Source organism: Hippoglossus hippoglossus, chromosome 5 (assembly GCF_009819705.1).
Source record: "Hippoglossus hippoglossus isolate fHipHip1 chromosome 5, fHipHip1.pri, whole genome shotgun sequence".
NCBI classification, from domain to species: domain Eukaryota; kingdom Metazoa; phylum Chordata; class Actinopteri; order Pleuronectiformes; family Pleuronectidae; genus Hippoglossus; species Hippoglossus hippoglossus.
In genome coordinates, this window is record NC_047155.1 from 11,808,559 (window position 1) to 11,825,347 (window position 16,789).

The 16,789-nt window shown below is 42.5% G+C and overlaps 1 protein-coding gene across 3 annotated transcripts in view; it reads left to right on the plus strand.

Moving 5' to 3' along the window:
* The window catches only part of kaznb (kazrin, periplakin interacting protein b), a 109,809-nt gene that overhangs the window by 69,859 nt on the left and 23,161 nt on the right, over positions 1 to 16,789 (plus strand). For 2 of the 3 annotated variants that reach the window (XM_034584754.1, XM_034584757.1), the window contains one exon: positions 9,923 to 10,030. In XM_034584754.1, coding sequence (XP_034440645.1) covers positions 9,923 to 10,030 — 108 coding nt within the window. Of the gene's footprint in view, positions 1 to 9,922; positions 10,031 to 13,119; positions 13,431 to 16,789 lie in introns of those variants that run through there. The other variant, XM_034584755.1, reaches the window with a different exon arrangement.

The window sequence follows — 16,789 nt, forward strand, 5'->3', positions numbered from 1 at the left end:
TTAGCTTCTCCTCCGCCGCCCCACTGAGTACACTTTCACGTAGGCAGCAGCACTGACAGAGGGGATTGTTAGATTTTCAGTGCGGACGCTCTGCTTCACAAGAGCTAATCACTTTTCTGCACTCTGATGCGGCAGGCGAGGAGTAAGTGGTCAACTCCCTCCTAGAGACTGTGGCCCACACGCCGAGGCATTAGTCATTCTGAGCGCTGCGTACCGCTGAGCGAGAACTTGATTCAGGCTCTTATAGAACTGTATGCATTGCGAGAGGAAGCCAGCGACCTCGGAGACTTCAGCATCTACTGCAACACCGGCTGCGAGAGGAAGTTGTGGCACGGACGGCTCCCCGGGTCATTTGTCATTTACGGAATTTTTCACCATTACTGTAAAAACTCGCCACTATAATGGGTAATTCATCACCGCAGCACAGGGATGTAATTCTGTGTGATATACTGTATTTCCTCCTCCAAGAATAACAGAATGGCTTTACTATCTCTAATTCTCTCTCGTACATCCCCCCTCTATCAAAGCTTATTATGTAATTCATGTGCAGTAAAATGAGTAATGAGCGGTGGGATTGCTCGGCATATGAAGGATTCCGGCATTAATCTCTGCGTTTCTTAAACCTCCTCCTCCTCGGACCAGGTCCATCTCATTGAAGTGCTAAATTAACTGAGAGAAGAGTCTTTTGAACAAGTTCCCCGTTCCAAAACCAACACAACACACTAATATACAGTAGTTATCCATCTTTTCCTTTGATTACCTTGGACGTCTTCTTCCTCTGTTAGGTGAAGCAGTGATTTTAACCCTTTTTAGTTCTTTACCTTTCACACTGACCTTGTGTGGTCCGGACTGTCCGACTTCTCAGTTTACAGGTGTGAAAGGTGCCTCGGACCAGATCAACAGAACAAAAGTTACTTGCTTTAACTTTGTGAGATAAGGCGTTTTTCAACATTTTCGTTGCCGAGAATAATTCATGAACCTTGATGAAAAAAGATCAGTAATTAGTGAACTGATATCAATGAGTGTGTGAAATTTGTTGCAGCTTGAATACATTTAAATGGACTTTTGGGCATTTGCGGTGGTATGAGCTCTACTGAGATATATATATATTTATTTATTTATACATACGTTTTTTTTAGTAACTAGAAATCTGTTAGTGTGCAATAAAGCCCAGAGCATGGCACGTCAGGGAAGATCAAGTAGAGAGTGCATGAAGCAGTCGTTTGTGGATTCATTACCTCTGAAAATGTCACAGATCTTTTTTTTTCACATACACTGCAGAATCATTGTGTCTGCTGCCAGTTTGAGTATCATTAAAGCAGGGGGGCACATTTTGACTAATAGCTCTATAGACTGTCATCGGTTCCAAGATAGCAGAGCAGCACTTGTCTTTTTATCATATTGTGTTTGATGCCAGGAACACAGCATGGCTTTGTGTTCTCGCTGCTTCTCTCCTGCATTTAATGACTGGAACTGACATTAGTGGCAACTCCTTAAAAACAAGATATTCAAAACAAAATGAATACATGTCAAAAAAACATGTTAGCGTCTGATTTGAATGTTGTTGTTGTTTGCCCTGGCAGATATTCAGTTGTCAGGTTTGAGTTAGGCCTTGTTGTATTGAGTTGTTGGACATTTCAGGTGATATTCAGTGAGACAGTGTGCTGGCTCGTGCAGCTGACAGTGCAGGTTCCTGCGTGGGTGATTCCCATCCCTCCATCAGCCGCTGGCTCGTCTAGAGCCGGCTTAACAAGGTGTAGTCTCAGTTCTATTATTCACACCTTCACCCGGCATCACTCACGGTCAGCACTTCAAACTGTGGCTCACACACTATGTCAGCTCTTACACAGCAGCAGCACCAACAGAAGAATGTCTGCTGCTGTGTGTTACACTCACCACTGACTCTGAGCGCTGCTTCACTGTGTTGTATTATTCAGCTTGATGAGTGGTGATGGTTTCCCCTGGAGGAAGGACTCTGCTCTCCCACTGGGGCCCTTTAATTTTTCATTATGGTGCTGTTTTTTGGAGCTGTTATTCCCCTTTTCTTGCAAATTCTTTAACTCGCAAACAATCTTCACCATCAACTCACCATGTTGCTTGTGGGCCATTCAAGTCCATTTGCAACCAAGACTCCCCCGAGTATAGCATTTAGTGCAGTGGTGGATTTAGATAGGGGCGACATAGGCAGCCACCCCGGGGTGGCAAAGCGAGCATGCAGCGAAAAGAAAAGTTACATTTACTCAGTTTTCTATCACCCATCATCGCAGTCAGTGATATATTGTAAAGGTGTGGGTCAATTAAACTTGTTAGAGTGCGCTCCTCATTTGTAGTTTGTGGGCACGACAATCTTCCACCTACTGAGAAGATCTCGAAAGCTGTTTGCAGACATTAACTCCAGAGGGTGTCTGCACAATTGGGTTCTCATTCATTGTTGCATCTGTTGCGTGTTCAGCAGCTCACCCGGACATAATCTGGAGTTCTCACCAGGGGGCAGGCTAAAGAAACTCTATCTGACGTTTGCGTTTTCACATACAGCCCGTCCAAAGAATGTCTGGGAGATTATCTGGAATTCAGTGCATGTCTGAAAGGAACTAAATGGGGGGGGGGGCGCGCGCGCTGGTTGCCCTCTGGTCTCTCCCATGGAAGCCTGAGGGGGAGCGCAGGGATCTAGTGCATCTAATTTTTGTACAGTAGCCTTGTGATTCTAAAAGTAAATCAGTCAGTCTGTGATCAGTGCAATTGCTGGGCAAATTTCATATGATGAAGTAATTGATGACTTTGCATCGAGGAAAGCACGACAGGTCAGGATTTAGATGGCAGCTATTGTGCATGTTAGTTTGTGTGTTTCTTGTTTGAAGTTACAATTGTGTAATAACTAGGTTTTCTTCTATATACGTATTTTGTTCTATTTGTTTTCATCTAATTTACTTAGAGTTCAGTTTTTTGTACTAGCAATTTGTTATAATTTGTGATAGTTTGATTCTTTATTTTATTAATGTTTATATACTGGAATTGTTTCAGTTCCTCATACTTCATTTTTGACATTTGACATTCGCCCATGGTGCCATACAAGCTAGAACCGCATTTGTTTATGAGCAACTCATATGATGGACAGGACATCCTCTGTCCCAGTCCTGCTACAGGGGGAAGAGGGTCCCTCGTGGATCCTGCAGCTGTAGTTGGGATGGGTGAGGCAGAGGTGCCACGCCTACGTGTGAAAATATTGCCAATCAAAGGGGATAGAGGTCAGCAAGACATGTCACATTTTCCAAATGTCCCCTCACTCGGACGACATTAAAGAGCTGAGCCTGCAGCTGCCATCATTTCAGCTTTTTACCAAAGGCAGTAACAGGAAAGGCCTTGGCACAAGGAGAGCTGGAGGAGTTTTTATTTTAGTTGTGTTAGCGCTGGATTTCTTCCAGGCAGATTTTCCTGCTTAATCTTCACTTTAAATCCACCCTCATCTAGCTTTCCTGGTCCCGCAAAGCCTTTGGGTCATGGCAGGGCAGATGATGCCCTGCCATGACCAGCTGAGACCCACAGAGTCGACCAGATGAGCCATAAAGTCTGTGTTTGTGTACAAGCACATGTGTGTATGAGCAGAGGGATTGCGTGTGTGTGTGTGTATTTCTGTGTATTGTAGTCTGCATATAATTATATGCTTACTGCCAGTTTGTTTTGTCATCCTGCTGCATTTAAGACTTTTTAAAGATAATAATAACATCATCTTCTCTTTAAGATTATTTCCTTTCTTATATTTTAAGCCTAATCTCACTTTTCTATGGCAACTCTAGAGTGCCATGATCTTTAATTCTGTGTTTCGCAAAGTTGTGCCAAAGTTTTGACAAAAATATCTGGGATTTGCTGTGGCAGTCTTTTATTCTAGTGTCCCTGTAGTACTGTGTCTCTGGGGACAAGGACAAACTGCATAAACTAGAATGGCACTCAGTAGAGCTCATACCTCCACCAAGGCCCAACAGTCTCCTTAAATTGAATAAAGCTGCACCAAATGCCCCACACTCATCGATATTAGTCCCTAAAATGTCAAGTTCCATGAATTCTGAGAAATTGGAGAAAATATAAAAAAATTAAACATACTGTATCCCCCCCTGATCTGAATCTGCACCAACATTTCTTCCCTGACTCATAGCACACCCTTCTGCCAAGTTACCCTCAAGTCGTTTTTGGGTAATGCTGCTAACGAACACAAATATAACCTCCTTGATAGAGTTAATAAGAAAACTCACACTGGCTAATCCGACCGAACCTTGAGCCCACTGTGCTGCTCTTTGTGGAAGCTGTGTTGGATGTGTACGGATGACAGTAATCCTCTGGGGTTACAGAAACATTTATTTTCTGGGCCATAATGGACTCCACATTTTTCTCTGGATGAGCCCCAATGATTACAAATGCTCGATAGGCTGCCCTACATCTGTCCTATGTTTATATATCTATAAGGTAGCCAGCATGAGGGATGAGGTGATCTATATTTTTTCCATCACATTGCTCTAAGCTGCAGCCTTCCAGTTTGGCAGGTCAGCCCCACTGTGATTATTCATCAGCTCAACTCACATGATCGTACCAGTCACTGAGGGATGATGCATATCAACATCCTCCCGTAGTGATTCCAAGGTCAGACATCACCTTGCATCACCTTGCACCTTGCATCACCTTGCTGTGCCTCTGTACCAGCGACAGCCAGTGGCTGGAGGCATCATGTTTTTGTGTTGTCCATCCGTGTGGGGGAATTTCTTTAAATTTGGTACAAACAATCATTTGGACTCAAGGATGAACTGAATAGATTTTTGTGCTCAAAAGTCAAAGGTCATGGTCATGGCGGCCTCACAAAGCACATTTGTGCCTTGTGAAGGTGATATCGCTGGAACGCCTTGAGGAATTCCTTTTATGAGCTTGAGGGAATGTCTTTAAACTTGGTTGAAACATTCATTTGGACTCAGAGATGAACTGAATACATTTTGGTTGTCCAGCAGTATGGGAAATCTCATGGTACATCATGGTATATATCCTCATGTGATTGAATGTTCTGGTTTTACAGTCGTGAACTGTACTGAGCAGTTTTGTTCATTTTGTGCGTCCTTCCTTCATTTTTGTCTTTTCACATAAACATCATTAAAACAAAAGAAGTGTAATAAAACAGCAGACTGCTTGGCTGAGCAACACCAGCAGTAACCCTGGTTACTCATGTAACTCAAGCGATCCCTCCTCATTGATGTTATAGATGTGTCCCCGAGGGGTGTTTTTGTGCACGTTTCCTCGGGGCAGACGGCTGTTGTGATCTTACCGGTAGAATCCAGAGGCTATGGATCACAGCAGCAGCCTTGGAGCCGCTTTTCCAGGCCTAATGTTCTGCGAGCGCTGGGAGAATTAATTTACTGTGTCTCGTATGATTATAAACACAAATTAATAGACAGTAGGTTATTTCCCTTTAGCTCCGGGCAAAGTAAAAATATTAGAAGAATTACATTGTTGTTTCGGCTGCATGTCTGGGTTGTTTAATAGAGATGTGACAGCTCGACCTTCGATATATAGCTTTTAGTTCCACTCTCAATCTGTCCCCGAGGAGAAATCTATCTGTTGCTTTTCTCATGGTGTAAAGAGTGCGTTGAATACTAAGTCAACTGTGCCCCAAAGTATTTCACTGCAGTTGTTAAATAATTATTATATGACATGTTTACAGCTCGTTTTTATAGAGGCTGCAATTTGTCATTTTCTGGTTTTACACACAGTGGCAGATATTGGAAATTTTTCTAAATCCGGGGCCATGAAGGGGCCACAATTTACACAGAGGGGCCAATTATATTTCAAACGTCCATACACACATCCTGATTCAGTCAGGTGAGCACTTAAGTCATTCCTTGTTTACTGTTTGCTCTATACCTTTGAGCAAATCCACACAACATTGGTATATTTTTTTAATGTTCCTAGCTCAAGCAAATTTGTGTTCTTCAAAAAAGCTCAGGAAAAAAAATCTTCTTCAGAAATTGTCACATTTATTGTCAGTAAAGACTGATGACAGGGCACTTCAGGGGCCAATCAGATTTGTGCCCCCTGGCCCCACCCCTGTTAACACAGCCAGTTCCTGATTTCTGTCCCTCCATCACAAAGGTTATAGATAAAGATTTATTATAAATCAATAACTGGTTTCTATGTTTAATGCTTTTAATAATAGCTTCCAGTGGAGATACATACTGTAGTGATGTGGCAGAGCCTGGGATTTGGACGGGCTCCATGTGTCTGTGCCTGACAGTAACAGAGGGGACCTGTGAGTGCCGGGGTCCGGGATGATCAGTGTCCCTCGTGGAAAAACTCAGATACTGAATATCTCAACCAAACTCAATCCCTGTGTTTTGTAACCAGGCCAGATTTTTCTGGGTCTGTGTTCTGCCAAAGGTTAGAAACCCAAAAGGGTTCACATCATTTAGCTCTCTTAATTTATTCATTGTCGGCCCTGCTGCGAAATTCCATTTACAGAGTGTTTCAAATTCTTCTCACATTATGTTGTGTCAATTTAAATGCATGAGAGGAAATAATAGAAAATTGAACACCATGGTTATTGTCATGCCAATGGGGGGATCATTGCTGTGTGTACCACACAAAATGGTAGAAGTCTGCAGGGCTTTATATTTTAGAATCATAACTGAGTCATTTTGCACATAAAACATCTCATCTCCCTTTTTGCCCCAGTGTATATTTATCATTTAAATGTTTTTTCCATTGTTTTTGTTCTAATACTTAATTATCTTTCATTCTTATACATAAAATAAGCAATTAACAAAAAAGGAAATCCTCTCAGTATGTATTGCCGAGGCTTTGAATTTTTAATCTGCACCGCAAACCCCCTGATCAACGCTGTAGCTCTCCTCCTCTAACAAAGACTAGAACCCTTTAAGTGGTGGAGAATAATACATGGAAACAATAAAGTGACCTTTTGTTCTAAGAGAACTGCTCTCAGCCAATCAGCACTTACAGCTGACCCTCTCTCTTTTACACACAGTGGAATGGCCTGGTAATTATAGCGCGTTTCCAGCCATCATAAGTGATGCCTACACGGGTTTGCATTAAAATAAAACATGTTTCTGCAGCAGCACACACTCTCAAATTGATAAGAAATGAAAATGCGTATTTTGCACAGTAAATAAGATCAAGCCTGATGTTTGCTTCTTAGGCAATATATATATTTATATTTTAAACTTTGTATTGAAAGGTGTCTCTGTTTTAACACTATACTTTCCATCACCTTTCACAAGCTACAGCCACGAGGAATGTGTTTGTTAAAAGTTCATCTACATTTCAACATGTCACAATAGGAAAGTCACAGGTAAATAATAAAATGAATGGCTGAATTCCATTGAGCTGCTCCAGTTTCAGGGTCCTAGTATAGTTGATGTCTCTTCGTGTGGTGAATCACTGCGACACCTGAGCAGAGCTAAGTCATGTTGGTTACACCTGTGCTTTCCCCACTATGATGGGTCAAAATATTTAATGTGAAAGTTCTTTCCATGTTAGTTTGTGAGGTTTTGTGACCTTGTGTAATTCCTCAGTCGGAGTAATTGTGTGTGGTTGTGCTGTTTGTGTTGGTCAGCTGGGTGACAGATATAGACCAGCACAGCTCTGCCTCATCATTTCTGTAACCTGTAGGTTTCAACCATAGACTGTGTAAAGAGATGAACAACATGACAGCTCCGCAAAAGTGAAGCCAAAGCGTCTCTAGATCACCACCTGGTGGCAGGCTGCAGTATGGGTCATTAATCCGCCTCCTCCATGTTAGAGGCGGGACATGAACCAAACCAAAAACTCAAATATCAAAGAATATTATCTCATTTTTGGTAGTTTTTATCAGACCGTGTGTTCAAGACTTTTTTTCTTTTGATTACTTAATAAGTTCAGTAAGTTAATTTGATGAAACAGGGTGAAACATCATAATTGACAGCTGACACTGACTCATGATTGGTCGAGTATGTGTATCAGCAGCACCTTGATGCCGCGGCTCCACACGAGCAATATAGCAGTTTTGTATCAGAGATATCAGGAAGTGGAGCCCCGTCATCTGTCTTTATAAACAGTCTGTGGTTTCAACCAGGCAGAATATAGTCGGCAGATAAACTCCCTCCTCAGGGATATTCCTAATCTGCTTCATGCACATTCATATGCATTGCAGCACTCACATAGACACAATGACGGGGTGTTTTCCCATTGAAATACAATGGACTGTGGCTAATGAAAACAGCCCTCGGGAATGGGAAGTCACATAAACCAGTGAAGTGCTCAGACAATCAGGACATGTTGATGTACCAAGATGAAACATTGTAATTATATGAAACACACATGGGGAAGGAATTCATCAAGAATCCCACGTGTTAATCGACACACAGCTTCCATTTGGTCTACGTTTTAAATACTAGCTCCGTTAATGACTCTGACAACTTTATTTTTAAGTTTAATAAGAGCCAACACCTTCAGCTAAATGTCATAATGGTCTTTGAATTAGTCTCGCTTCCCGCAGCTTTATCCTCTCGCTCTCATTACCATTGGTGTTAAGTAAGGCAGAGCGGCTGAGCTGGAGCCCACCTGCTGTCCAATCTCCATATTAAAGACGGAGGAAAAGGTCAGCTGAACCACACCTTAACGGTTATCGACAGGTCAGGAGGACGGAGGAGGGGATTAGGGAAGGGAAGGGAAGGTCGTCGGTTTAGGTAAATACCATACGGCCATGAAAATGAAGCTGTTAAAATATGCAGATTAGAAGGGAAGAGAGAGAGACCCTTGTTGTGGAAGAGGAGCCGGGCAGATGGTGCAGCCGAAGTTGTCTGATGGGAGCTGCTTATTGCTGTCTTCATAGATGAGGATCGTGGTTTAACTAGAAGACATGTTTAATTTGAGTTTAATTTGTATTTGCTGGAGGTGCTGTCGTGGCTAATCTGACATGAAATCTGACATTTACAGCCTCAGAGGGATGAATACCATCAGCAGAATTACTTTTCCCTGTAAAGATTTCAGATCAATAGCAGGATCGGGAGTCTTCTTCAAGATAAAATCAGTTCCGTTGTAATGCTACGATGTGTAAAGATGTGTTGGTGAAATATTTTATTCTCAATCTCGTTGAAGACGTAATACAGTTTGATGTTTACTTGTTTATTTCTTAGAATTCCCATTACCTGTGCCTTAAAGCAGAGCTATAGTCTCGAAACGATTCAATGGAATCCCCACGAAAATGTAGTAGTTTTTACCTACAGGCCACAAACCAGTTGAATGAAGCGAACTGATCTGTATAGAGTTATTTTTTTGTGTGCCTAGAATGAATTAGATTGAAAATAGAGTCTGTATCAAGAAAAAATAGAGTGAAAGGAGAGAAAAGGACGAGCAGACAAACCTCAGGATCAGCGTCATTAGCTGAATGTATGGAGCGGAAAAATGGGTCAGAGCAGCACTAAAGAAATGCAAAACATAAAAGGATGGATTTTGTTTGTGGAAAGACAAGATGAAGAAAATGTGCGTGAGATTCAAAACCACTGGTCTGAATTGATTCTCTTAGAAATAAGTAAAAAGCCAGGAAATGAAAAAAATGTAGTAATGCATCATTACTGTTTCAGTGTGTGCGTTCTTATTGGTTTGAAATGCCGATCACAGCTGCAGTGATTTGTCGGGGAGGTTCATATTTGTCTGAAAGCTCAGGGGTGTGTGTCGAATTGACATCATGTCAGAGTGAATCACCTGATTTTACAGAGCAGCTCCACAGCTGTACACACCAGCACTTCTCCAGCACTCCTCCTTATTGTTATCACATCTTTGCCTCGGTACTTGGCTGTGTGAATGTGAATAATACGTTGTGATGACAGTCTGTGTAACAATTTTTAAATGACTGTGACATTGCATTCATTGATAATTTCTGTCCCCCCCGCAGATCCATCAGTGCATCACAGACAGAAGACGGTGGTGACAGACATGTGCTACCCGACAGAGATATCCAGCTTGATGGACTTTGGCACAGCAGACTGCTCGCTAGGCAAAGGTACGTGTTGCTGGAAAATATAAGGTGTTGTCTTGGTGACAGCGGGACGTGTGCGGACTGATTTATCCCGGCAGTTAAAAGACACAAAGCTGTCGGCTTGACTGAACTCTGGGGAAAAGGGCCCTGCACAGGCTGAGAGCCATCAGTTCTGGGTACCTGACCATGAGGGCCTTAGTTATTTCACTGCAAGCTTTGATTCATCGCGGCTAAATAACACGTTTTTTGTCACCACATGCAAAGCACAGTGGCAAAAGACGGTGAGGCCTGCTTGACTTCAGAGCCGGCCCTTCCTACAAGCCAACTGAGCAGCCACCAGGGGGCCCCCAAAGTCATACGTCTTTCGCCGAATTAGGGTTGATAATTTATTGCTTGCAACTGAGACTCTAATACAACAGGGCCACAAGTGAAGGTTATCACGTATCCTAAACTTACAGCAGTGACATTGGTATGTATGCAACGCAGAGCCAAGCTACGACAGTGACTTAAACTAATAGACTATATTAAAAGAATGTTTACAAAAGCTGGTCTGTCCACTGTGACGCAGGTACCCGAAACTAATTCTGCTTAGGGCCTCCGACTTCCTGCCGGAGAAAAACGTTTCACTTTGCAATTAGCTTTAATCTGAAAGGAGTTTTATTAAAGTTTATTGCGCTAATGTTGCAGTTATTACACTGCAGCAAGGCCCCTTCACTGTCATGAGTCTGAGAGATAAAATGTTTTATAGAGGCGGCTGCGTGGTTCAGGATAATAGTCTCGCTCAGTCCCTCGTGTGTGGTAATCAAACCTGCCAGCCGGTAATAATACGCACCACAAAAGGTATTGATCGTAAAGTCTATAGATCGCATGTGTATTGTTGCTTAATCTATAAGCCCCATGTCCATTTCTTCTTCTCATCATAAAGATGGGTGTTATTCTCCATTGTAAAGAGTGTGTAGGGTAATAGAAATGCCAATCTGGCCGAGCACGTTGGGAGGCTATTAGACAAGCCTGATGTTATTATCATCAACAATGGGCAGCGACAGTGGTGACCTCAGTCACTCATTCTTCTTCTTTCCCTCAGTGTCCATCGCCGCTTTCAGTGTCCCTCCTCCTCCTCCTGCTGCTTTTTTTCCACCTCCTCTCTTCGTCCCTCTCAAGGCTAGCTAATATTATAATGCCGCTCCGTCCCGGCTCTCTATCAACGCTCCCCCAGCTCTGATAATGCAGACTGACGGGTCAACCGTGTGCAGCTGAGAGAGGAGAGAGGAGAGAGGAGAGAAATACAGCGGAGGAGAGCAGAGGGTAGGACAGAGTGAGGCTTTTAAGATTTCTCCTGGCTGTAATGTGAGCAAAGCAAATGAATGACACAGTGATACAGGGGAGTTAATCTGAAGAGTGCGGACACTGAGGAGCATATCATTTCACACTGAAGGATTGTCGGGATGAAAGCAATACTGTGAATCAGGCTGCAGCGTGACCTTGGAATTATGAAGTAGTCTCAAAAACTCATATTCATATGAAAGCAGCTGTATTCAGACAGGTTCAATTTAATCAAAGCGGATATGAGATGCCGAGGTCCTTCTGAGAAAATCCTGCACTCGCACTACACCTTCATGATTAGATGTTAATTCTGTCCACTATCGTTGCGATCTCTTGTCTCGGCTCTGATCTCAGGCAGAATGAGGCTGCCCGTAGTCCTTGAGGTGTCAGCGTGTGACTGACAGATCCATTGCCTCGTGTGACAAGTGTCTGGTTAGAGCACATCTGATCTTTGAACGCAGCCAAAACGCTGGACGTCAGCCTCTGACAAGCAGGACAAATGGCGCGGCCGCTCTGAACTGCTGTCACGTCTCTTAAATGCAAAAGGTTGAAGTCAAATCTCTCTTCCACACAAACACACATTATGTGTACACTCGTGATTTAAGATGCTAGTTGCGTTACTCAGGTGCTCATAAACTAAAAAGTTCATAATAAGTTAATATCCAGTCGAGCTCTACAGGCTGAATTAATTCAGTTTATCTCTTTCCTCGAACCACCTGATTGTACCTCCCTCTGGGTTCAAGGCCCAAGGACCCTCAGCAGCCAACTGGACGAGCCTTAACCCTATTACCTTTCAGGTTGGGTTTTTGCCCCTGTCCATTTATTTACTGCATGACACTACGTATCAGATTTCCATGAAACTGGGTGGACGGAAGAGAAATGAACCAAAAGAGATTTTCTTGTTCTCGTGACCCGGACAATCTTCTGCTGCATTCTTCATATGTGAAAGGCAAACTCTGGGAAATGCACAGGCCCAAATTTATGGAGTTAATTTCTGAAAACGGCTTATGAGTGTGTGCATTTTGGTGCAGATTCAAATACAAAATCTGGATCAAGCAGATTTAAATGGGGTTTTATAGGGGGTGGGCTTTTTTCCCCCACTGTACGGAAACAGCTGAGCAGGATCCATAGAGGGCCAGTATAAGATATATACAGGGAAATGAGCATAATAGGTCCCCTTTAAATGTCTTGGATCGTTTTAGAACTATGTGCAAATGAAATTACTGTTGGGCGTGGGCAGATGTATGCTCTCTACTGACCATATTCAGACGTGCCCAAGTTTCCGTCCAACATGACAGGCTGTTCTGTCATGGACCAGTCCATGGAAAAGAGAAACATGGCAAACCTTGTGTTAATAATCAAGTTTGTCATGTTTCCTTTATCAAGCATTTTCATTCAGAGTTTATTTTCCTACTGCTTCTCCGGCCAAAACACACATCCACATTCAGGAAGTGAGTAATGTAAACTGTCGTGGGCCACAAAGGCACCGTGAGCTCGGAGGGAACGCGTCGCTCTCATACAGAGGGGAGTATTGTTCTGTGTTTAGTCAGAGTGTAATAACACACGCTGGCTTCTGCTCGCTCTCGGCCATCAGGTGGAGTCACAGCTCCACTGTCTCACCTGCTGCTTTACCTGAGGCCTGAGGTGCAGCCTGTTTTCCCTTCCCCCTCCTCCTCGCTTGTGCTCTACTATGGGGGAGGAAAGATGAAAAGCAGGGGTGGGCGTCGGTTGAAAGTTGACCTAGCTGCTTCTGGGCGTGTCACGAAACAGGTATACAGAAAGTCGGAAAGAAACTGATAACAAGAAAGAAAAAGAGGAGGAAATGTAGCTGAGTGGCTCTTGGGGGAAACAACTTCCTGGTAACCTGTCTGGGTGGAGCCTCAGCAAGAAGGGCTGGGAGCGGCTGTCTGTGGTGGTGCCTTGTGTGTGTTGGTTTGAATGGTGTGGCCTCTGGTCTGTACATGAGGGAGAGTGTGTGCGTGCCTTCTTTTTCTTTTCTTTTTTCACCTGCTATGAGAACCAACACCACAGTTGACAGTGGAGCCGAGTGGAGCCTGCGCCGGGGAGGCCATGAGGTCGGAGAAGGAGGACGGGAAGGCCGGTGAGTGACAGAGAGAGAGGCAGGTAGATAAGGAGACAGAGAGAGAGACAGGAGGGAGGGGGAGGAGGGGGTGTAAGTGAAGACGTTGTTTGTGTGTTGAGAGGGTGGATGGTGGGCCATGAAACTGGCTGGTGTCAGTGTTGTGTGAGTGAGCTCAATTTGACATGTATGTGTGTACTGTAAGTGTCCACGTTGGAATTGTCTGGGAGGAATTTGAGAGTCACAGCCAAACCACATGACTGAACCTCCTCACGTTCGTCATTTAAATAATATGTGATGCGTACAATACAGTAATCAGTGCTGGAGAGTAAACATTTACCCAAAGAACTCTACAAGTTTAATGTTTATATTTGAAATACTATGCTGCTTAACACCTGTATTGAATTAAAGTGCAGAGGAAACTATTTAAAGGTACTCCACCACATTTATTTGACAACTACTGATACCAGGTACTTTACAGATTAAGAACGTTTTATTGCGGTGTATAGAATTTGATTTACTGGTGTATTGATTACATTATATTTGAATTAGTCCAAATTACTCTAACCACGATCAGCTGCAACATTATTATTATTACTTCTATCACTACTATTACAACAACTACTACTTATAATAATAATAATAATAATAATAATAATAATAATAATAATAATAATAATAATAAAATCTAATCATCACTTAATCCTATGTTTATCTACACTCTATCTTTTTTTAAGATAATAGTTAAATTACAGGTTAACATTCTTTGTTCCTTGTTATAATTTCCCCAGAACCAACGTTGATGTCTAACGCTGCCTTGTTTTCTATGACAAACAGCCCAAAATCACCAGGTTGTTTACATTCTATTTACTAAAATATACGCCGAGAGTTATTTTATACAATTTATTTTTGTCCATCAACTCAGATTTATTTAAATCTGTTCTTTATCCGAGACTTATTTACTGTTTTACTTCAGATCAGAGCCACATTCTGACCTAGATATGACATGTCCATATGGATAACATGGTAATCTGTTAATCTTCTGTCAGCATTGTATTTGAATGGAGCGGTTTTCGGTCAGACATTGAACAGTATTACAGAATATTATACATCAGTAGCTCAGCAGACGTGCTAATGCTCACATGAGAGAAAATAGCACAGAGGGACAATAATATCTACATGTCAGAAATATTCTCCAGCGACTGAAGGTGCATTGTGATTGATTGACGATGTTAAGAGACACTGTTTGAGTTGTTTTTAAGACCAGGGAACAAGGTTCTGTCTTTGAGAAATTATCTTTATTCTTTGGTCAGACGACGTAAACAGGATTTTACATTCATGTGTGTGTTGCGGTGGTTTTTGATTGAAGAGATCTTTGTTTGGTTTGACCTCTACTATGGCTCATGCACTGTGCACCCTGGGGTCACGGTAAGATGATGAGCTTGACCAATTGGCAGATGACACCATCACCGTCAGAGAGACGACACGTGGCACAACTTTAACAGAAGTTTAGTTTTTGTTGTGTTGTGTATATTCATTCTCTGTGTGAGCTGAAGAACATCATCTCCACTACTGTCACACTCAGTGATAATGAGCAGGTGATTGTTTCTGTACGCTACATGATTTAAACTCATCAGTGAGACTTTTATAGTTTACATATAAGCTTCAGTAGCAGCTCCAGCTACATGCAGCTTGTTGGATTATTCTGCTGCAGGACATGAGGGAGATCATGTATCAACTCATGTAGATTCCCAGTTCTCTGCTGTTTCAAACAGATCAGTTCATTCCACACTAAAGAAGACAACACCCCTGATCACTCGTTATATATATTGAGGCCCTGTTCCAGCGTCTGGCCATATAGGATCATAGCTTTGTATATAGCCAGACCAATTCTCATACATGTATGTGTGTGGATCTGGATCTTCTCAGTTGTTTGTTGATTTTGAAGGGGCATTATCAAGAGTGGAAAAAAGTGTCTGCATACAATTCGATAGACCTACAACCAATCAGAGCATCGGAATATGTGAAGTTAGCCTTACTCTTTCAAAGAGTAAGGAAATCTGCCTCCAAGCACCTTTTAAAGCACACTAGTAAGACATTTAAATCTATACTGCATAATCGCATTGTTAATACCTGATGTTTCCAATAAATGTTTCCCCTAAGTCTTTATGCTAAGCCAAGCTAAGCTAAGCTAAGCTTGCTCCAGTGATATATTTATGTAAAAATGTGACAGTGTTATCAACCTTCTCACCAAACTTTTGATGAGAAAGTGAACTTGTAAATGTCAAACAATTTCTTTAAAAAAAAAACACATTAAGTGGGAAATGTCAGCCTCAGGCACTGGTGTCCCCAGAATGTCTCCTCTCATACGTACTTTCACTGCATAGAGCCGAGCAGGGGACATTGAAACGGATTAGGTGTTTGAGTCAAATCTTCTTGAACACACGATTGGCTGAAATGAGAGATAGAGTGACTGAATTAAAAACAAGGATATCCACTGATCATATGCTCCCATCAGCTCATTGTCACTACATTAATCAGAGGAAGCTCCGTTTCCTGGTCAGAGCCTCCATGTCAACCAAGTTAATTTGCTCAATCACTGGCTAATTGACATCACGCAAACTGAAGCCACGCGCTGTGAATGAAACCGCTGTCAAGTCACAGCGAGGGTCTGTTTTTCCAAATGCAGACCTTGACAGTACCGTTAGAAATAGCCTCATCCAGGTTCCAGTGGCACATCCTTGGCAGCAAGCCTAACCTGCACATAATGAAAGTGTGAATCAATTACAGCTTTCTGCACTTGGCATCCTTGCACTGACCTTACTTGTAATATAAACCCATGGGCAATTAATTACTGGAAGCTGTTCCCAATAGATACTGTTTACTCATAGATACTCATAGATATACTGTCCTTGCATCCCTACGTAAACAAAATTGAGCATATATACAAGCAACGTGCAGGACCTGGTGTTCGCTGCAGCTATTCTGATCTGCTCCAGTGGCCCAGGCACGTACACTCCAACCATATTAGCATGTTATTCGTGTTCAAGTACATTTTTCAGAGGAAAAAAACGATAAATGATCAACATCCATATTCAAATTTTATAGATGTGCTGACAAAGAGAGTTTTACTTGGCTGCTGACACCGGTGAATTACCATTAAGTGGTGAATACTCTGGTCAGGTAGCTGTGAGAGCCAGCAACATGCATTATTTAAGTCAATGTGTATCATAGAGAGGAAGTGTGATACCCTGAGTGGGAAACGGACCTGACCCCGACTCGCAGGGGCCTTTTCAGGATGCAGGAAGTGCAGTGTTAAGAGTCTCATGGTGACGTGCTGTCAAGAATGAGGATTTGAGGTGTATGAGATACACTGGAGG